We start from the raw sequence: 21,892 nt of genomic DNA on the forward strand, positions 1-21,892 counted from the left end.
CTTTTGGGACAGAGAAAATCAACTATACCATTTTCCTACTTAAAAAAAAAAAACTCCACAGAAGTCACGCGTTTTCTACACTTGTAAATGAAAACACAGCAGGTGAGAAAGAACATCAAGTGTAAACAAATGCTTAATTTCAAAACGTGTGAAATTAAGAAGAGAGGCACTTTATTCACATGTTCATGGCAGAAAAGACATGCTGAAGAATCACGTGTAAAAATGTACATCAAGCGATTACAACTTTTAAATGTTGTACTTTCAGACGCATGAAATTGTGCCATCGCACACGTTCTGAACGCATGCGTAGTAAGGGACACATTTCCTGCGTCTGAACGTACCACGTTGTAGCCCCTCCCACCTCAATATCCGGAACTTTGACTTTGTTTGACTTCCGGCCTGTCGAGATGAGTCGCTTATTCAGGGAGGGATGAGATGTTTCTTAATATGGATCAAAGTTGTTAAAATTAGTCAATTACATTTACAAAATGCAAACGCTACAGCAAGGCGTTTGTGAGAAAAATGGATGAAGAAATTATAACATCTTTTTCCACATTGCATTACAACTACAAAGCTGACGCTGGATTGCTAAATTAGTTTATTTTCATTGAAATAGAATGGCTGGTTAGCTATCTAGCAATAGTCTTCTGTCTAGACTCTAGCCTGTAACTAATGGTTGTTACGTTGTAGAACAGAACAATAGTCATTTGTACTTGTCATTTGTTTGAGACTAACATTAGTTAGAAAATAATTGTTTACTTTGTGTATATTTGTTGTATAATTGGTTGGCTTTGCCAGTTAGCAAGCTGAGATTGATTTGCTCAAATTGGCTAACTTAGCTATTAGCTAATGTTTTAAGAGAAACAGGCTAGCTCCTTGCAGAATCTAGAGTAGAGAATGTGGAATAAGATGTGTCTGTTGCAGTGCCCAGACGAGGTGAGAGCAAACTGCTACAGAGATAAAGAGGTAAGATCTCTATCTTGAGTAGTATTTCAAGGTTGAACCAATGCAATAGGTATTTTAGTGGCTGTGCTAAATGAGCTGCTTTTCCTGAAAATGTCTATCTGATAAAGGTGTTAGTTCAAGTTATTGTTCTTTTTCTTTCTTTCAACATTACAGCCACAACATCATAATCAAGTACTCGAGCATCTGCAGGGCAGCGAGGAGGAGGAACGCTTATAGAACTTTAATTACTAGCTCGTTATATCAGAGGCATTTTTTTAGCTCGCTAAATGAGCTGCTTTTCCTGAAAAGGTCTATCTGATAAAACTACACTCTTAGAAAAAAAGGTGCTATCCAGAACTTAGAAAGTTATTCAGCTGTTCCCATAGGATAACTTTTTGAAGAACTCTTGTTGGTTCCAGGTAGAACCCTTGTTGGTTCCATATATAACCCTTGTTGGTTCCAAGTATAACCATTTTGGGTTCCATGTAGAACCCTTTCCACGGAGGGTTCTACATGCATCCCAAAATGGTTCTACCTGGAATCAAAAAGGGTTATACTATGGGAACAGCTGAAGAACCCTTTATTTCTACGTGTATCTAGTTGTTCTATTGCAATGTCCATGTTACAGCCACAACTTGATGAACAGGTAGTCAAGCACCCGAAGACCAGCGAGGAGGAGAAAAGCCTGCTATGGATGAGCAAGCTAGAACAATAACAACTAGCTATATCAGATAGACATGTTCAGGAAAAGCAGGGAGCTAGTAGTATTAACATTATTATTATTATGTGAAACCTCACATGCTCATAATCTGTATCTGTGTTATATTTAAGCAATAAGGCATTTCAGGGGTTTGTGGTATATGGACAATATATCCCGGCTAAGGGTTGTTCTTAAGCACGACGCGAAGTGTCTGGATACAGCCCTTAGCCCTGGTATATTGTCCATATACCACAAACCCCTGAGGTGCCTTATTGCTATTATAAACTGGTTACAAACGTAATTACAACAGTAAACAAGTAATATTGACTCATACCTGCGGTAGACGGTCTGATATACCATGGCTTGCTATCTGTCTCATGTTGTACCAATCATCAACATGAACAAGACTGAATTCTGTTGAATTGTCAACTGGTCTAAATTCTTGTTAGGAAGATGTTGCTGCTCAGAATGACATGTTTATGACTGTTGATGTTCACAGGAATCTCCAAATGCCATGTTGAACGAGCACCAGGGATGAAGGAGGGGGAGGAAAACAGACTGCTTCTTTCTCCCACACCTTCACCAAGTCATACAATGTTTGCTTCATGAATAATTGTTACATCTGAAATAAATACATTGTTATTTTAGTATATTCTGTTTCTAATGTTTTTTTTAATGCTGGATGTGAGTAATTTAGCAGGTCTAAAGTATAATGTATTGTTTTGGAACATTTAAGTATCTATTCAGTCAAAACTCACTTGTTATTTTATGTTTGCTAAAATGTTTTGTACTGAAAATTAATAAGCTATTTTCCAAAAATTGGATTACCAACTTAAGCAGTGCCGTCTCAGTTTGCATCACATTTTCACATGGACGTGTATAAACACACTGAACAAAAATATAAATGCAACATGTAAAGTGTTGGTCTCATGTTTCAAGAGCTGAAATAAAAGATCCCAGACATTTCCCATGCGCACAAGAATTTCACCTTTATTTAACCAGGTAGGCTAGTTGAGAACAAGTTCTCATTTGCAACTGCGACCTGGCCAAAATTAAGCATAGCAATTCGACACATGCAACAACATGAAATAAACAAAACATACAGTAGAAAAAAAATAAAACAAAAAGTTTATACAGTGAGTACAAATGAGGTAAGATAAGGCAATAAATAGGCCATGGTAGCGAAGTAATTACAATATAGCAATTAAACACTGGGATGGTAGATGCACATTCATCTTCTGCACAAGTAGAGATACTGGGGTGCAAAGAAGCAATATAAATAAATAAACACAGTATGGGGATGAGGTAGATAGATGGGCTATTTACAGATGGGCTATGTACAGGTGCAGTGAAGAAGCTTATTTATCTCAAATGTTGTGAACCCTGGTCCTTCCTCCGCTGCCTCGGTAACAGTTTATAAATTCCTTTTTAGATAACATTTGAATTCAGCCTTTGTGGTTTGGAAAGTATAGTGACTATTATTGCTTCAATTTATTTATCAAACAAATGGGGGTTTGGAAAAGTAGGTACTTTTCGCAAAACCATCCCCTCTAGGGGATCAAAAGTGTCATAACTTATTTTTTTTATACTTGATATTTAGCTTGATACTTCAGACAAGGAAAAATGATGGATAGCTAATTAAAATAAAAAAATACCTTAATGAATTATGAAACCTTTGTGCTTTTTGTTCAATACATAAATGCTTAAAAAAAGACAAAATGTGACGTTAGCTACTAAATTAAAAAAATTAGGCAATTATGCAAAAACATCTACAACATCGCCATTCCTTACACAATAGGCTGTACAGGTGTAATGACCGAGGGTAAAAATGCCCATTACACGCGTTCTAGTCACCTGTAAACACACACTGAACAGGTGAAATGAACGAGTGTAAAAATGACCATAACAAGTGTTCAAATCACACTGAACAGGTGAAAAAAAATCACGTGTACAGAAAATTACATTTGATACTCGAAAAAAGCAAGTGAAAAATGATAATTACAAGACGTGTTCCGGGCAAAACGATTTGAACCTCTTGGCCTTCCATACGTCATGCTCGCTTATAAAGATCAGATAACTCTTAACACGTGCTTTCATATCTGGCTGGCTCAGTTCGATAATGAGTACGTTATGACGCTGTGCGCGGATTGAAGTGACTTGTTAATAAACAAAACTGGCACAGTTTCTTTCTCCACCTTTCCATCAATAGCTGGGGATTCGTAAAATGCGGTTGAAAGGCATATTTTTACTCCTGTCTTTAGGAGCGTTCACATCGTATTACGTTTACCAGCCCATTCCAGACGAGATAGAGGAGAGATGGAAACTCATGTTGACCGACTGTTTCTTCAGAAGTCTCAGCCACCTGGTAAAAAAAATACTTTGAATTGATAAACAATGACCTATTATATTCGTTGTTGATTCAGGAAATATATGAGGCTGATTTTATTCTGTTGATGTGTTTTTAATATTGTGATTTTACTATCAAAGTGGAATCCTACTCAAAGTTACGCTTCTCCGATGTGCGTGGGAGTCATGCGTAAAACACATGCATTTATATAAATCAATAATGTTTTTATGATGTTTGACTGGAATGAAGTTGTTATTGGCCAGACCTTTGGCACGGTACACAGCCTAGTTAGTAGCGAAGTAAATGGATTCCGCTGAGGTTGTTGGGTACATGCAGACATGCTGAATGACAGTCACACCAGATTATATTAGACGGTAATCCAGGTATTGTAGACCTGCTCACCTGTTCTAATTATAGACCCTAATAAAGATAATCGATGCTTTATGAACGGAGGAACACCAGATTATACGACTGTTTATATCCCAGCATGACACCAGAGATGATTATCGATTATACATAATGTAATGAAACAGCAGGGAGCAGGTCTCGAACCCTCGACCTTCTAGCCCGAAGTCCGGCGCGCTATCGACTGTGCAACAAAATAATTCTTGTGCGGCAAGAATCGATTTCCTTTGACTATAAACCTAGGGTCGTTACTTTAAAAAATGTCGTATTATATATTATTGTATTTATTTCAAATTATAACATATATTATACAGAGAGAAATGGTTAAATTAGACAGAATTCCCCCCTGACTAGATTTCTTATTATTTGGAGAAAAAATGCCCAATATCCCCATTGAACTGGGTCCAGATAAAAATGTTGTCCAGAAGAATCAACTGAAATATTTTCTCCAAATGAACATGCAGTATAAATCTGTTATTAAACAGACAATCTTTCGCTCGGTCCCGGTTGAGTGAAACAAATACATTTTGATTATGAGGGCCTGGGGGGGGGGGGAACTTCTCCTGGTATTCAGTCAGCGATTTTATGTAACATTTTTCTCAATTGAATTATCCACGGTCATGCCTGGGGTCTCTGGTGTAGACTCCTTCTGGTGGACAGCTGGGGCCTCTACTGTAGATCCCCTCTGGTGGACAGCTGGGGCCTCTACTGTAGATCCCCTCTGGTGGACAGCTGGGGCCTCTGGTGGACAGCTGGGGCCTCTGGTGGACAGCTGGGGCCTCTGGTGGACAGCTGGGGCCTCTGGTGGACAGCTGGGGCCTCTGGTGGACAGCTGGGGCCTCTACTGTAGATTCCCTCTGGTGGACAGCTGGGGCCTCCGGTAGACAGGTGGGGCCTCTGCTGTATATTCTCTCTGGTGGACAGCTGGGGCCTCTGGTGGACAGCTGGGGCCTCTGGTGGACAGCTGGGGCCTCTGCTGTAGATCCCCTCTGGTGGACAGCTGGAGCCTCTGCTGTACATCCCCTCTGGTGGACAGCTGGGGCCTCTGGTGGACAGCTGGGGCCTCTACTGTAGATTCCCTCTGGTGGACAGCTGGGGCCTCTACTGTAGATCCCCTCTGAAGCTTTATGACTCATGAGAAAGCCCTTTACTCCCCTTCTTGTTCCTCTCTTGTTTAATTGCAGTTAATGAACATCTGATTCCTTCAGATTTTATTATATTTATCCATGTCTTTCTTTTATCCATATTTCTCTCTTCTTCTTTCTCTTCCTCCCCCTCTTTCTCTCTCCCCCTGTTTTGTCCTCCCTCACAACATCCCTTGTAACTGTATGCCTTTATTCATTCTTTCTTCCCTTCTGTCTCTTCCCTTCTGTCTCTTCCCTTCTGTCTCTTCCCTTCTGTCTCTTCCCTTCTGTCTCTTCCTTTCTGTATCTCTCGCTCCTCACTTCTCTCTCTCTCTCTCTCTCTCTCTCTTTCTCTCTCTCTCTTTCTCTCTTTCTCTCTCTCTCTTTCTCTCTCTCTCTTTCTCTCTCTCTCTTTCTCTCTTTCTCTCTCTCTCTTTCTCTTCCCCTCTCGCTCTTCCCCTCTCGCTCTTCCCCTCTCGCTCTTCCCCTCTCGCTCTTCCGCTCTCGCTCTCGCTCTTAGGCAGACTTCAGTGAGCTGCTGGGTTTGAAGGACTACATGGGGGTGATGATGTTCATCACCTTTGCTGAGCGCGTGTTCCCCGTGTCAGACCAACGTGTGCACGTTACAGAGGAGCTGTTTGATGGGGTGGAGGTGGTGGTGTACCAGCCCAAACTGCAGGGCGGCGACACTGAGCTGAGGAGAGCAGTCATATACCTGCACGGAGGAGGATGGTGCCTGGGCAGCGCCAGTGAGTAGTGCATTTACATGTGGATTTGTGATCACAGGTCGTGTCGCTCAAGGGAGGAAATGAAAGTTGCATTGAATGGCAAAAGGATGTTGGAATCCAACCAGCGTAATGTCAGAGAGGTTCAGTGGGCTGAATGTCGGCACTGGGAATCGAGCCAAGAAATAACCAGAGGCCCCAGTGATATGGGGGAGGGGAATGGGCAGGGTATATGCCAATGAAATACTGTAGGATTTACTTTAGTTAAAAAAAAGTAGTTTTTTTAGGAATGTGATTTTTTTGGGGATATTACTGTAGTATTTACTATAGTATTCTACTGTATACTACAACATTCTATAGTAAGTACGTACTACATACTGCTTTTGTTACTTCTAGGTTAGACTACTGCAATGCTCTACTTTCCGGCTACCCGGATAAAGCACTAAATAAACTTCAGTTAGTGCTAAACACGGCTGCTAGAATCTTGACTAGAACCCCAAAAATGTGATCATATTACTCCAGTGCTAGCCTCTCTACACTGGCTTCCTGTTAAGGCAAGAGCTGATTTCAAGGTTTTACTGTTAACCTATAAAGCGTTACATGGGCTTGCTCCTACCTATCTTTCCGAGTTGGTCCTGCCGTACATACCTACACGTACGCTACGGTCACAAGACGCAGGCCTCCTAATTGTCCCTAGAATTTCTAAGCAAACAGCTGGAGGCAGGGCTTTCTCCTATAGAGCTCCATTTTTATGGAATGGTCTGCCTACCCATGTGAGAGACGCAGACTCGGTCTCAACCTTTAAGTCTTTACTGAAGACTTATCTCTTCAGTAGGTCATGTGATTGAGTGTAGTCTGGCCCAGGAGTGTGAAGGTGAACGGAAAGGCACCGGAGCAACGAACCGCCCTTGCTGTCTCTGCCTGGCCGGTTCCCCTCTCTCCACTGGGATTCTCTGCCTCTAACCCTATTACAGGGGCTGAGTCACTGGCTTACTGGTGCTCTTTCATGCCGTCCCTAGGAGGGGTCCGTCACTTGAGTGGGTTGAATTACTGACGTGATCTTCCTGTCCGGGTTGGCGCCCCCCCCCTTGGTTTGTGCTGTGGTGGAGATCTTTGTGGGCTATACTCAGCCTTGTCTCAGGATTGTAAGTTGGAGGTTGAAGATATCCCTCAATTGGGGCGGGGGCTGTGCTTTGGCAAAGTGGGTGGGGTTATATCCTTCCTGTTTGGCCCTGTCCGGGGGTATCATCGGATGGGGCCACAGTGTCTCCTGACCGCTCCTGTCTCAGCCTCCAGTATTTATGCTGCAGTAGTTTATGTGTCGGGGGGGCTAGGGTCAGTCTGTTATATCTGGAGTACTTCTCCTGTCTTATCTGGTGTCCTGTGTGAATTTAAGTATGCTCTCTCTAATTCTCTCTATCTCTTTCTTTCTCTCTCTCGGAGGACCTGAGCCCTAGGACCATGCGTCAGGACTACCGGGCATGATGACTCCTTGCTGTCCCCAGTCCACCTGGCCTTGCTGCTGTTTCAGTTTCAACTGTTCTGCCTGCGGGTATGGAACCCTGACCTGTCCACCGGACGTGCTACCTGTCCCAGACCTGCTGTTTTCAACTCTCTAGAGACCGCAGGAGCGGTAGAGATACTCTTAATGATTGGCTATGAAAAGCCAACTGACATTTACTCCTGATTATTATTTGACCATGCTGGTCATTTATGAACATTTGAACATCTTGGCCATGTTCTGTTATAATCTCCACCCGGCACAGCCAGAAGAGGACTGGCCACCCCTCATAGCCTGGTTCCTCTCTAGGTTTCTTCCTAGGTTTTGGCCTTTCTAGGGAGTTTTTCCTAGCCACCGTGCTTCTACACCTGCATTGCTTGCTGTTTGGGGTTTTAGGCTGGGTTTCTGTACAGCACTTCGAGATATTAGCTGATGTACGAAGGGCTATATAAAATAAACTTGATTTGATTTAGACATGATTGAGCGATACAACAGTGTGTGGTGTACAACAGTGTGTAGTAGAGGTCGACCGATTATAATTTTTCGATACCGATTATTGGAGGACCAAAAACAGCCGATACCGATTAATCAGCTGAATGAATATTATTTTTTTATATTTGTAATAATGACAATTACAACAATAATGAATGAACAATGAACACTTATTTTAACTTAATGTAATACATAAATAAAATCAATTTAGTCTCCAATAAATAATGAAACATGTTCAATTTGGTTTAAATAATGCAAAAACAAAGTGTTGGAGAAGAAAGTAAAAGTGCAATATGTGCCATGTAAAAAAGCTAACGTTTAAGTTCCTTGCTCAGAACATGAGAACATATGAAAGCTGGTGGTTCCTTTTAACATGAGTCTTCAATATTCCCAGGTAAGAAGTTTTAGGTTGTAGTTATTATAGGAATTATAGGACTATTTCTCTCTATACGATTTGTATTTCATATTCCTTTGACTATTGGATGTTCTTATAGGCACTTTAGTATTGCCAGTGTAACAGTATAGCTTCCGTCCCTCCTCGCCGCTACCTGGGCTCGAACCAGGAACACATTGACAACAGCCACCCTCGAAACAGCGTTACCCATGCAGAGCAAGGGGAACAACTACTCCAAGTCTCAGAGCGAGTGACGTTTGAAACGCTATTAGTGCGCACCCCGCTAACTAGCTAGCCATTTCACATCGGTTACACCAGCCTAATCTCGGGAGTTGATAGGCTTGAAGTCATAAACAGCTCAATGCTTGAAGCGCAGCGACGAGCTGCTGGCAAAACACACGAAAGTGCTGTTTGAATGAATGCTTACGAGCCTGCTGGTGCCTACCATCGCTCAGACTGCTCTATCAAATATCAAATCATAGACTTAATTATAACATAATAACACACAGAAATACATTAATATGGCCGAATCCGGAAACTATCATCTCGAAAACAAGACGTTTATTCTTTCAGTGAAATACGGAACCGTCCCGTATTTTATCTAACAGGTGGCATCCCGTTAGGCAAGTCTAAATATTCCTGTTACATTGCACAACCTTCAATGTTATATCATAATTACGTAAAATTCTGGTAAATTAGGCGGCCCAAACTGTTGCTTATACACTGACTCTGCGTTCAATGAACGCAAGAGAAGTGACACAATTTCACCTGGTTAATATTGCCTGCTAACCTGGATATCTTTTAGCAAAATATGCAGGTTTAAAAATATATACTTCTGTGTATTGATTTTAAGAAAGCATTGATGTTTATGGTTAGGTACAGTCGTGCAAAGATTGTGCTTTTTTTGTAAATGCGCTTTTGTTAAATCATCCCCCGTTTGGCGAAGTTGGCTGTCTTTGTTAGGAAGAAATAGTCTTCACACAGTTCGCAACGAGCCAGGTTAGCGGGCAATATTAACTAAATATGCAGGTTTAAAAATATATACTTGTGTATTGATTTTAAGAAAGGCATTGATGTTAATGGTTAGGTACACGTTGGAGCAATGACGGTCCTTTTTCACGAATGCCACCGCATCGATTATATGCAACGCAGGACACGCTAGATAAACTAGTCATATCATCAACCATGTGTAGTTAACTAGTGATTATGATTGATTTATTGTTTTTTATAAGATATGTTTAATGCTAGCTAGCAACTTACCTTGGCTTCTTACTGCATTCGTGTAACAGGCAGTCTCCTCGTGGAGTGCAATGTAATCAGGTGGTTAGAGCGTTGGACTAGTTAACTGTAAGGTTGCAAGATTGAATCCCCGAGCTGACAAGGTGAAAATCTGTCGTTCTGCCCCTGAACGAGGCAGTTAACCCACCGTTCCCCGGTAGGCCGTCATTGAAAATAAGAATGTGTTCTTAACTGACTTTCCTCGTTAAATAAAGTTGTAAAAAAACATAACGTCCAAACATAACGATTTACGATTGTTATGAAAACTTGAAATCGGCCCTAATTAATGAATCGGTCGACCTCTAACACAAACACTCACACACAGAGACACACGCACACACAGGGTCACACACAGACACACAGGGACACAGGGACAGACGCAGACACACAGGGACACACACACAGGGACACACACAGGGACACAGGGACACACACACAGTGACACACACACAGGGTCACACACAGACACACAGGGACACAGGGACAGACGCAGACACACAGGGACACACACACAGACACACACACAGGGACACAGGGACAGACGCAGACACACAGGGACACACACAGGGACACACACAGGGACACAGGGACACACAGACACACACAGACACACGCACACACACAGGGACACACACACACACACAGACACACGCACACACACAGGGACACACACACAGACACACGCACACACACAGGGATACACACACACACACAGGGACACACACACACATACACAGGGACACACACAGACACACAGGGACACACACAGACACACAGGGACACACGCAGACACACAGACACACACACAGACACACACACAGACACCTGCACACACACAGGGACACACACACACACACACACACACACACAGGGACACACACACACCCAGCTACCTGTTGAGTTCATAGAGGTGTCGTCCTGACATGAAGTAGTCAGTGAGGGGCGTGGTGTTGCTCACACACTGGATACTAGAGTTCATAAAGCACGCGTTGCCTAGGTTACTGAGGCCCGTGGCACCCTTCTCCGTAGCAACTGGGGGGTAGACATGTACAGTATTACATACATGTTTGAAAGGTTTTAGGAGAGAAGGGGAGGAAGGTTAGAGACATAAATCTATCCTAAATATTGAAAGTGAAAGCTCTTGATAACTGCATTGTACATAACATGAGTCTTCAATATTCCCAGTTCTTCAATATTCCTAGTTCTTCAATATTCCCAGTTCTTCAATATTCCCAGGTAAGAAGTTTTAGGTTGTAGTTATTATGATGTGTCGACTATTTCTCTCGATACCATTTGTATTTCACATACAGTTGAAGTCAGAAGTTTACATACACCTTAGCCAAATACATTTAAACTCAGTTTTTCACAATCCCTGACATTTAATCCTAGTAAAAATTCCCTGTTTTAGGTCAGTTAGGATCACCACTTTATTTATCGATGATAAATTAACAGGCACCGCATAGATTATATGCAACGCAGGACAAGCTAGTTAATCTAGTAATATCATCAACCATGTGTTAACTAGTGATTATGTGAAGATTGATTTTCTTTAATAAGAGAAGTTTAATGCTAGCTAGCAACTTACTTTGGCTTCTTGCTGCACTCGCGTAACAGGTGGTCAGCCTGCCAAGCAGTCTACTCATGGAATGCAATGCCGATTACCGATTTGTTATGAGAACTTGAAATGTCCCTAATTAATCGGCCATTCCGGTCAACCTCTAGTGTGTAGTATAGTATTCTACAGTTTACTATAGAATTAATTTACACTCTGTTCACCCTCCACGTCTCCTGAGGAACATTAGCTCTGTTTAAGCTGTTCACCACAGAGACCCTGGTAACCAAAGGCAATCATTTCACACGTGTCATGTTGTGCCTGGAATCTGCTCTGTGTGTGTGTGTGTTACTTTCCAGGACTACAAGAGTATTGAGAATGAGATGCTCATCATACTATTGAGTACGTTGCAGCTGTTGATGATATAATGATGATATTAGATGACCTAGTCTCTGATGGCTCTCTGCTCTCCTCTCTGTGTGCAGGAATGGGACCATACGACCTCCTGGCTAGGCAGATGGTCATGGATCTTAACTCTGTGGTTGTGTCTGTAGAGTGAGTATATCGTTGTGTATCTGACATACAGCTGGTGTTCTGTTATATAGCTTATCTAACAGGCTGCTGTGAAAGCTCCGATAGGCCCACGATAAACATCTGAATGTTTATATTTGGAGAAATTGTGGAAAGGCAGCTCTCGTTTGATTTGGTAGACATAAATACACACACACACACACTCTCTACCTTTTGCCATCTCTCTTTCTCTCTCTTTCATGCCCTCTCCGCTGGTCTCGCTCCACTCTTTGCGCTCCGCTCTCGCTCTCACTCTCACGCCCCTCTTCGATCTTCTCTCACGCCCCTCTTCAATCTCCCCTCTTTGCTCTCCCCTCTGCTCTCCCCTCTGCTCTCCCCTTTTTGCTCTCCCCTCTTTGCTCTCCCCTCTTTGCTCTCCCCTCTCTCGCTCTCGGCAGGCGCCCCTCTCCGCTCTCACTCTGCTCTCCGCTCGCGCTCCGCTCGCGCTCTGCCCGCTCTCTGCTCGCGCTCTGCTCGCTCTCCGCTCTCTCTCTGCGCTCGCTCTGCTCTCACTCTGCTCTCACTCTGCTCGCTCTCTGCTCGCTCTCTGCTCGCTCTCTGCTCGCTCTCTGCTCTCACTCTGCTCGCTCTCTGCTCGCTCTCTGCTCGCTCTCTGCTCGCTCTCCGCTCTCTCTCTGCTCTCACTCTGCTCTCACTCTCACTCTCGCTAGCTCTCTGCTCACTCTCTGCTCGCTCTCTGCTCGCGCTCTGCTCACGCTCTGCTCTCACTCCGCTCTCACTCTGCTCTCTGCTCTCACTCTGCCCTCTCTCTGCTCTCACTCTGCTCTCACTCTGCTCTCTGCTCTCACTCTGCTCTCTCTCTGCTCTCTCTCTGCTCTCTCTGCTCTCTCTCTGCTCTCTCTCTACTCTCTGCTCTCTCTCCGCTCTCACTCTGCTCTCTCTCTGCTCTCTCTGCTCTCTCTCTGCTCTCACTCCGCTCTCACTCTGCTCTCTCTCTACTCTCTGCTCTCACTCTGCTCTCTCTCTGCTCTCTCTGCTCTCTCTCTACTCTCTGCTCTCTCTCCGCTCTCACTCTGCTCTCTCTGCTCTCTCTCTACTCTCTGCTCTCACTCTGCTCTCTCTCTGCTCTCTCTCTGCTCTCTCCTCTCTCTCTGCTCTCACTCTGCTCTCACTCTGCTCTCACTCTGCTCTCTCTGCTCTCTGCTCTCACTTTGCCCTCTCTCTGCTCTCTCTCTGATCTCTCTCTGCTCTCACTCTGCTCTCTGCTCTCACTCTGCTCTCTCTCTGCTCTCGCTCTCTGCTTTCGCTCTCCCCTCTTCGCTCTCCCCTCGCTCGCGTGTTACCAGTACTAGTAATAAGCAACTGGGTGAGAGAGTGAATTGGCTCTTCCTTAATCACAAAATTGGATTCCTTCCCAGATTCCTTCCCTAAATTCCTGTGGGTGTGTACAGTAGTACTAAGGGTGAGTGAGAACGAGATAGTGTGGGTGTACTGTGTGTGTGCAGACTGCCAGCCAAATTCCTGTGAACAACATTCCAATGCTAAAATGTGTTATTCCATGTGTTTACGGGCTGAATTATATGACTTTATTATACAGTATCATTATATGACTTGTCTTTTATCTCCAAACCATCTAATGTAAAGCTATGCTCTTGTATCAGTTAGCATTTATACAGTACATAGATTATACAGGATGAGGAGGTTGGTCTAAAGTCCTTTGCTCATGTTTCTTGGCCCAAGCAAGTCTGTTCTTCTCATTGGTGTCCTTTAGTAGTGGTTTCTTTTCAGCAATTCAACCATGAAGGCCTGATTCACACAGTCTCCTCTGAACAGTTGATGTTGAGATGTGTCTGTTACTTGAACTCTGTGAAGCATTTATTTGGGCTGCAATTTCTGAGGCTGGTAACTCTAATGAACTTTTGCTCTGCAGCAGAGGTAACTCTGGGTCTTTCTTTCCTGTGGCAGTCCTCATGAGAGCCAGTTTCATCATAGCGCTTGATGGTTTTTGCGACTGCACTTGAAGAAACTAAAAGTTTTAGGAATTTTCCAAATTGTTTGACCTTCCTGTCTGAAAGTAATGATGGATTGTCATTTCTCTGCTTATTTGAGCTGTTCTTGCCATAATATGGACTTGGTCTTTTACCAAATAGGGCTATCTTCTGTATACCACCCCTATCTTGTCACAACACAACTGATTGGCTCAAACACATTAAGAAGGAAAGAAATTCCACAAATTAACTTAACTTCTTACGGCTGAGCCAGTGAAAGTGCAGGCCGCCAAATTCAAACCAACAGAAATCTCATAATTTAAAATTCCTCAAACATACAAGTATTTCACACCATTTTAAAGATACACTTGTTAATCCCACCACAGTGTCCGATTTCAAAAAGGCTTTACGACGAATGCACACCGTCTGATTATGTTAGGTCAGTACCTAGTCACAGAAAAACACAGCTACAAAAAGCAGAAATAGAGAAAATGAATCACTAACCTTTGATGATCTTCAGATGACACTCATAGGACTTCATGATACACAATACATGTATGTTTTGTTCGATAAAGTTCATATTTATATCCAAAACATCCAGTGATTTTGCAGAGCCACATCAATTCACAGAAATACTCATAATAAACATTGATGAACGATACAAGTGTTTTACATGGAGCTTTAGATAAACTTCTCCTTAATGCAACCGCTGTGTCAGATTTTAAAAAAACTTTACGGAAAAAGCACACCATGCAATAATCTGAGTACGGCACTTAGACACAAAAACAAGCCATACAGGTACCCGCCATGTTGTGGAGTCAACAGAAGTCAGAAATAGCATTAGAAATATTCACTTACCTTTGATCTTCATCAGAATGCACTCCCAGGAATCCCAGGTCCCCAATAAATGTTTGTTTTGTTCGATAAAGTCCATAATTTATGTCCAAATACCTCCTTTTTGTTTGTGCGTTTAGTTCCAAAATCCAAATTCATGATGCGCAGGCCAGACGAAAAGTCAAAAAATTCCATTACAGTTTGTAGAAACATGTCAAACGATGTATAGAATCAATCTTTAGGATGTTTTTAACAAAAATCTTCAATAATGTTTCAACCGGAGAATTCCTTTGTCTGTAGAAATGCAATGGAATGCAGCTACCTCTCACAGGGGCGCGCCTGAGTGAGCTCGTGGTACTCTGCCAGACCCCTGACTCAATCAGCTCTTATTTTCTCATCCTTCACAGTAGAAACATCAAACTAGGTTCTAAAGACTGTTGACATCTAGTGGAAGCCTTAGGAAGTGCAATATGACCCCATAGACACTGTATATTGGATAGGCAAACCTACAAACCTCAGATTTCCCACTTCCTGGTTGGATTTTTTCTCAGGTTTTTGCCTGCCATATAAGTTCTGTTATACTCACAGACATCATTCAAACAGTTTTAGAAACTGCAGAGTTTTTTCTATCCAAATCTAATAATATGCATATCTTAGCTTCTGTGCCTGAGTAGCAGGCAGTTTACTCTGGGCACCTTATTCATCCAAGCTACTCAACACTGCCCCCGCCATAAGAAGATTTAACAAGGCACGCCTGTTAATTGAAATGCATTCCAGACTACCTCATGAATCTGGTTGATAGAATTACAAAGTGTGCAAAGCTGTCATCAAGGCAAAGGGTGGCTACTTTGAAAATCTCAAATATAAAATATATTTTGATTAAACACTTTTTTTGCTTACTACATGATTCCATATGTGTTATTTCATAGTTTTGATGTCTTCACTATTATTCTACAATGTAGAAATAAACCCCTGAATGAGTAGGTGTTCTAAACTTTTGACCGGAAGTGCACCTCAGCTGGTACAGGTGAGATGACCTGAATTCTATCTAACCCCTCCCCTGTTTCTGCCCAGGTACCGCCTGGCCCCCGAGCACCATTTCCCTGTCCCGTATGAGGACGTGTACCGCGTGGTGAAGCACTTCCTCCAGAGGGCGGTCCTGGCCCAGTACTCTGTCGACCCAGGACGCATCGCTGTATCTGGGGACAGCGCCGGAGGGAACCTGGCTGCAGCCGTGTCCCAGCAGGTTAGATGTTAGTGTGTGTGTCCCAGCAGGTTAGATGTTAGTGTGTGTGTCCCAGCAGGTTAGATGTTAGTGTGTGTGTCCCAGCAGGTTAGATGTTAGTGTGTGTGTCCCAGCAGGTTAGATGTTAGTGTGTGTGTGTCCCAGCAGGTTAGATGTTAGTGTGTGTGTGTGTCCCAGCAGGTTAGATGTTAGTGTGTGTGTGTGTCCCAGCAGGTTAGATGTTAGTGTGTGTGTGTCTTAAAAGCAGCATTATCTATCCACTGTTTTGATGTATAATTAGCTGAGATTAGGAGGGTCCATGGCTGCAGTACAGTACAGACCACTAGTTCTAATGGGTGTGTGTCTACAGCTGCAGTACAGTACAGACCACTAGTTCTAATAGTTGTGTTTGTCTACAGTTGCAGCAGGATCCAGAACAGCAGCAGCAGCTGAAGGTCCAGGCCCTGCTCTACCCTGTGCTGCAGGCTCTGGACCTCAATACCCCGTCCTACCAGCAGAACCAGAACATGCCTATCCTACCCCGCACCCTTATGGTGCGCTTCTGGAGCGAATACTTCACCAGCGACAAGACCTTCTTCAGAGCCATGATGACCAACACTCACAACAGCCCGGAGTCCGCTGCTCTGCTCAACTTCGTCAACTGGAGTGTCTTCCTGCCAGAGTCCTACCGGGGGACGTATAACTACAGCGTTCCGGTCATGGCGTTGTCGGCGGGAGGGTCGGACGGGCCATCGCGCTCCATCGCTGACCCCCGGGCCTCGCCCCTGCTGGTCCCAGACGCTGCTTTACGCTCGCTACCCAAGGCCTACGTTCTGACGTGTGAGTACGACGTGCTGCGGGACGACGGGGTGATGTATGCCACACGCCTGCGCCGCGCCGGAGTCGAGGTGACTCACGAACACTACGCCGGAGGTTTCCACGGCGCCCTCATGTTCACCGTGTGGCCAACCGACTTCCAGATTGGACGCACGATGACGGAGAACTTCATCAAATGGCTGCAGCATAACTTGTAGAAAACAGAATGTTCCTTCCCGTTTCCCATAGCAACCCAGCACCTGTTATGTGCTACTGTACTTTCATTTTTGACTCTTTGGTTGTTTTTACACATCTTTTGTTTATTTTTAAAATAAAACTAAAGCACTGTCTGTTTGTAATTAAAAAGGGCACCTACTGAGGGGTTTTACACTCTGATACTACATCTCAACAACAACACCAGATGCTACTCAAATACTGGTTAGCCTGGATTTTATAATCGCCAAGGAAACCAATGAGGCAGAACATGAGGCAGACCAACTGATGCCAGATACAAGAAATTTGATGAAGCCAAGTGCTGTACATTTCATTTTGGACATTTCCATCTTGTTCTGCATCTGAATCGTGGATCACTATAATAGCCCGTGTGTTTTATTAGCAGATTTTTGGTAGCACCCCTAAGGTCACAGGGAGAAAGACAAGGACAAATACTTGTTTGGTGTTATCTTTTAGAATTGAGTGGGTATGGATATATTGTTTGTGGAGGACCAGTGTGGAGGACCAGTCTAGAGTGTGTGGAGGACCAGTCTAGAGTGTGTGGAGGACCAGTCTAGAGTGTGTGGAGGACCAGTCTAGAGTGTGTGGAGGACCAGTCTAGAGTGTGTGGAGGACCAGTCTAGAGTGTGTGGAGGACCAGTCTAGAGTGTGTGGAGGACCAGTCTAGAGTGTGTGGAGGACCAGTCTAGAGTGTGTGGAGGACCAGTCTAGAGTGTGTGGAGGACCAGTCTAGAGTGTGTGGAGGACCAGTCTAGAGTGTGTGGAGGACCAGTCTAGAGTGTGTGGAGGACCAGTCTAGAGTGTGTGGAGGACCAGTCTAGAGTGTGTGGAGGACCAGTCTAGAGTGTGTGGAGGACCAGTCTAGAGTGTGTGGAGGACCAGTCTAGAGTGTGTGGAGGACCAGTCTAGAGTGTGTGGAGGACCAGTCTAGAGTGTGTAGAGGACCAGTCTAGAGTGTGTAGAGGACCAGTCTAGAGTGTGTGGAGGACCAGTCTAGAGTGTGTGGAGGACCAGTCTAGAGTGTGTGGAGGACCAGTCTAGAGTGTGTGGAGGACCAGTCTAGAGTGTGTGGAGGACCAGTCTAGAGTGTGTGGAGGACCAGTCTAGAGTGTGTGGAGGACCAGTCTAGAGTGTGTGGAGGACCAGTCTAGAGTGTGTGGAGGACCAGTCTAGAGTGTGTGGAGGACCAGTCTAGAGTGTGTGGAGGACCAGTCTAGAGTGTGTAGAGGACCAGTCTAGAGTGTGTAGAGGACCAGTCTAGAGTGTGTGGAGGACCAGTCTAGAGTGTGTGGAGGACCAGTCTAGAGTGTGTGGAGGACCAGTCTAGAGTGTGTGGAGGACCAGTCTAGAGTGTGTGGAGGACCAGTCTAGAGTGTGTGAAGGACCAGTCTAGAGTGTGTGGAGGACCAGTCTAGAGTGTGTGGAGGACCAGTCTAGAGTGTGTAGAGGACCAGTCTAGAGTGTGTAGAGGACCAGTCTAGAGTGTGTGGAGGACCAGTCTAGAGTGTGTGGAGGACCAGTCTAGAGTGTGGAGGACCAGTCTAGAGTGTGTGGAGGACCAGTCTAGAGTGTGTGGAGGACCAGTCTAGAGTGTGTGGAGGACCAGTCTAGAGTGTGTGGAGGACCAGTCTAGAGTGTGTGGAGGACCAGTCTAGAGTGTGTGGAGGACCAGTCTAGAGTGTGTGAAGGACCAGTCTAGAGTGTGTGGAGGACCAGTCTAGAGTGTGTGGAGGACCAGTCTAGAGTGTGTGGAGGACCAGTCTAGAGTGTGTGGAGGACCAGTCTAGAGTGTGTGGAGGACCAGTCTAGAGTGTGTGGAGGACCAGTCTAGAGTGTGTGGAGGACCAGTCTAGAGTGTGTGGAGGACCAGTCTAGAGTGTGTGAAGGACCAGTCTAGAGTGTGTGGAGGACCAGTCTAGAGTGTGTGGAGGACCAGTCTAGAGTGTGTAGAAGACCAGTCTAGAGTGTGTGGAGGACCAGTCTAGAGTGTGTGGAGGACCAGTCTAGAGTGTGGAGGACCAGTGTAGAGTGTGTGGAGGACCAGTCTAGAGTGTGTGGAGGACCAGTCTAGTGTGTGGAGGACCAGTCTAGAGTGTGGAGGACCAGTCTAGAGTGTGTGGAGGACCAGTCTAGTGTGTGGAGGACCAGTCTAGAGTGTGTGGAGGACCAGTCTAGAGTGTGTGGAGGACCAGTCTAGAGTGTGTGGAGGACCAGTCTAGAGTGTGTGGAGGACCAGTCTAGAGTGTGTGAAGGACGAGTCTAGAGTGTGTGGAGGACCAGTCTAGAGTGTGTGGAGGACCAGTCTAGAGTGTGTAGAGGACCAGTCTAGAGTGTGTGAAGGACCAGTCTAGAGTGTGTAGAGGACCAGTCTAGAGTGTGTAGAGGACCAGTCTAGAGTGTGTAGAGGACCAGTGTAGAGTGTGGAGGACCAGTCTAGAGTGTGTAGAGGACCAGTCTAGAGTGTGTGGAGGACCAGTCTAGAGTGTGTGGAGGACCAGTCTAGAGTGTGTGGAGGACCAGTCTAGAGTGTGTGGAGGACCAGTCTAGAGTGTGGAGGACCAGTCTAGAGTGTGTAGAGGACCAGTCTAGAGTGTGTGGAGGACCAGTCTAGAGTGTGGAGGACCAGTCTAGATTGTGTAGAGGACCAGTCTAGAGTGTGGAGGACCAGTCTAGAGTGTGTGGAGGACCAGTCTAGAGTGTGTAGAGGACCAGTCTAGAGTGTGTGGAGGACCAGTCTAGAGTGTGTGGAGGACCAGTCTAGAGTGTGTGGAGGACCAGTCTAGAGTGTGGAGGACCAGTCTAGAGTGTGTGGAGGACCAGTCTAGAGTGTGTGGAAGACCAGTCTAGAGTGTGTGGAGGACCAGTCTAGTGTGTATGGAGGACCAGTCTAGAGTGTGTGGAGGACCAGTCTAGAGTGTATGGAGGACCAGTCTAGAGTGTGTGGAGGACCAGTCTAGAGTGTGTGGAGGACCAGTCTAGAGTGTGTGGAGGACCAGTCTAGAGTGTGTGGAGGACCAGTCTAGAGTGTGTGGAGGACCAGTCTAGAGTGTGGAGGACCAGTCTAGAGTGTGTGGAGGACCAGTCTAGAGTGTGGAGGACCAGTCTAGAGTGTGTGGAGGACCAGTCTAGAGTGTGTGGAGGACCAGTCTAGAGTGTGTGGAGGACCAGTCTAGAGTGTGTGGAGGACCAGTCTAGAGTGTGTGGAGGACCAGTCTAGAGTGTGTGGAGGACCAGTCTAGAGTGTGTGGAGGACCAGTCTAGAGTGTGTGGAGGACCAGTCTAGAGTGTGTGGAGGACCAGTCTAGAGTGTGGAGGACCAGTCTAGAGTGTGTGGAGGACCAGTCTAGAGTGTGTGGAGGACCAGTCTAGAGTGTGGAGGACCAGTCTAGAGTGTGTGGAGGACCAGTCTAGAGTGTGTAGAGGACCAGTCTAGAGTGTGTGGAGGACCAGTCTAGAGTGTGGAGGACCAGTCTAGAGTGTGTGGAGGACCAGTCTAGAGTGTGGAGGACCAGTCTAGAGTGTGTGGAGGACCAGTCTAGAGTGTGGAGGACCAGTCTAGATTACTAGGGAGGAACATGGTTGTCATCTTGAGTTGTTCTCATCCCATAAAGGCCTGTTACGCTCAGTGATCATGTGAGGTGTACTGAGCCTGTTCACTTGTCTTCCCACCGTTCTGTCTGCTGCTCTCTGTCTCAATCTGCGTGACATGGAAGGACCAACACGAGGGGGAAGGTCAAGGGGTTAAGTAAACCCCCTACAGCATGTCAGACTTGGAAGTATTTGTAGTCTGAGCATGTAGCTGTTATTGAGGTTGAACAGAGCTGCAGTCAATTGAATGCAGTGTAAAGTAGTAGCTTAGAGCTTACTGCAGAGCTAATGGTCGCCCTATCGGTTCCCCAGCTGACTCGGTTCCCCAGCTGACTCGGTTCCCCAGCTGACTCGGTTCCCCAGCTGACTCGGTTCCCCAGCTGACTCGGTTCCCCAGCTGACTCGGTTCCCCAGCTGACTCGGTTCCCCAGCTGACTCGGTTCCCCAGCTGACTCGGTTCCCCAGCTGACACTCCTCCTCTAACAAAATCATCTTGTTGGGGAAACAAAGCTCTGTGTTCTTTATCATTGGATTAATCAGACTTGATGACTTGCACACATAATATAGACATAATCTTATCTGAGATACTATTTTATTTAGCTTCAGTATTCACCCTACAAATCCTTGTAAATATCATGACTGTCATGAATATCACGTGTAGTGTTTATTTTTTCATGTGAAATACGGAGAATTGAATACATGCATAATAAAACCACCTCACCTGACGGTCTGCTTCCCATTCTATCTCCATAGACAAACATTGGCAGTAGAATGTCCCGTACTGAAGAGCTCAGTGCCTTTCAATATGGCACCTTTTGAATTAGTTAAAACCCAAACCAAACTAGTTGTTTGTGTGTAAGAGACAGCGAGAGGTATGGAAAGAGAGGGCTAGATAGAGAACTTCCTGTAGGATCAGTTATGAGGAGAGCGAGGGGGGCGAGAGGGGGAGAGAGAGGAGGAAGGGGGGAGAGAGAGCGAGAGAAGGAGAGAGAGAGAGGAAGCTACCATACAGCCGGTGAACATAAGCATTTCCCGTAACTTTGCCTCAAATGTCCACCCAGCCTGTACATCCAAGTCCATCTATACAAGGAAGCAGTGCCCACCTTCGCCAGGACCCTAAAGGACATCGCCCTCATCCGCAACCCGAACACCTCACACAGAAGAAACAGATCAACAGACACCCGCCCAGACCAGCGAGAACCCCCCCGGACCT

At 45.2% G+C, this 21,892-nt stretch overlaps 1 protein-coding gene and 1 long non-coding RNA gene across 2 annotated transcripts; both read left to right on the forward strand.

The window, feature by feature from the left end:
* Positions 1 to 373: 373 nt before the first annotated feature.
* LOC129831652 (uncharacterized) lies at positions 374 to 2,467 on the forward strand. The gene is made up of 2 exons (XR_008755761.1): positions 374 to 966; positions 2,145 to 2,467. It is a non-coding gene; the product is annotated as an uncharacterized LOC129831652 (long non-coding RNA).
* A 1,161-nt stretch (positions 2,468 to 3,628) lies between these two features.
* On the forward strand, positions 3,629 to 21,404 carry LOC129831651 (arylacetamide deacetylase-like). Its single transcript, XM_055895007.1, has 5 exons — positions 3,629 to 4,010; positions 6,042 to 6,270; positions 11,949 to 12,018; positions 15,891 to 16,062; positions 16,461 to 21,404. Exons 1-5 carry the CDS (start codon positions 3,870 to 3,872, stop codon positions 17,073 to 17,075), a joined length of 1,227 nt encoding a protein of 408 aa, XP_055750982.1. The 5' UTR covers positions 3,629 to 3,869; the 3' UTR covers positions 17,076 to 21,404.
* Positions 21,405 to 21,892: the final 488 nt, after the last annotated feature.

The sequence above is a fragment of the Salvelinus fontinalis genome, chromosome 33 (assembly GCF_029448725.1).
Source record: "Salvelinus fontinalis isolate EN_2023a chromosome 33, ASM2944872v1, whole genome shotgun sequence".
In the NCBI taxonomy this organism is placed as follows: domain Eukaryota; kingdom Metazoa; phylum Chordata; class Actinopteri; order Salmoniformes; family Salmonidae; genus Salvelinus; species Salvelinus fontinalis.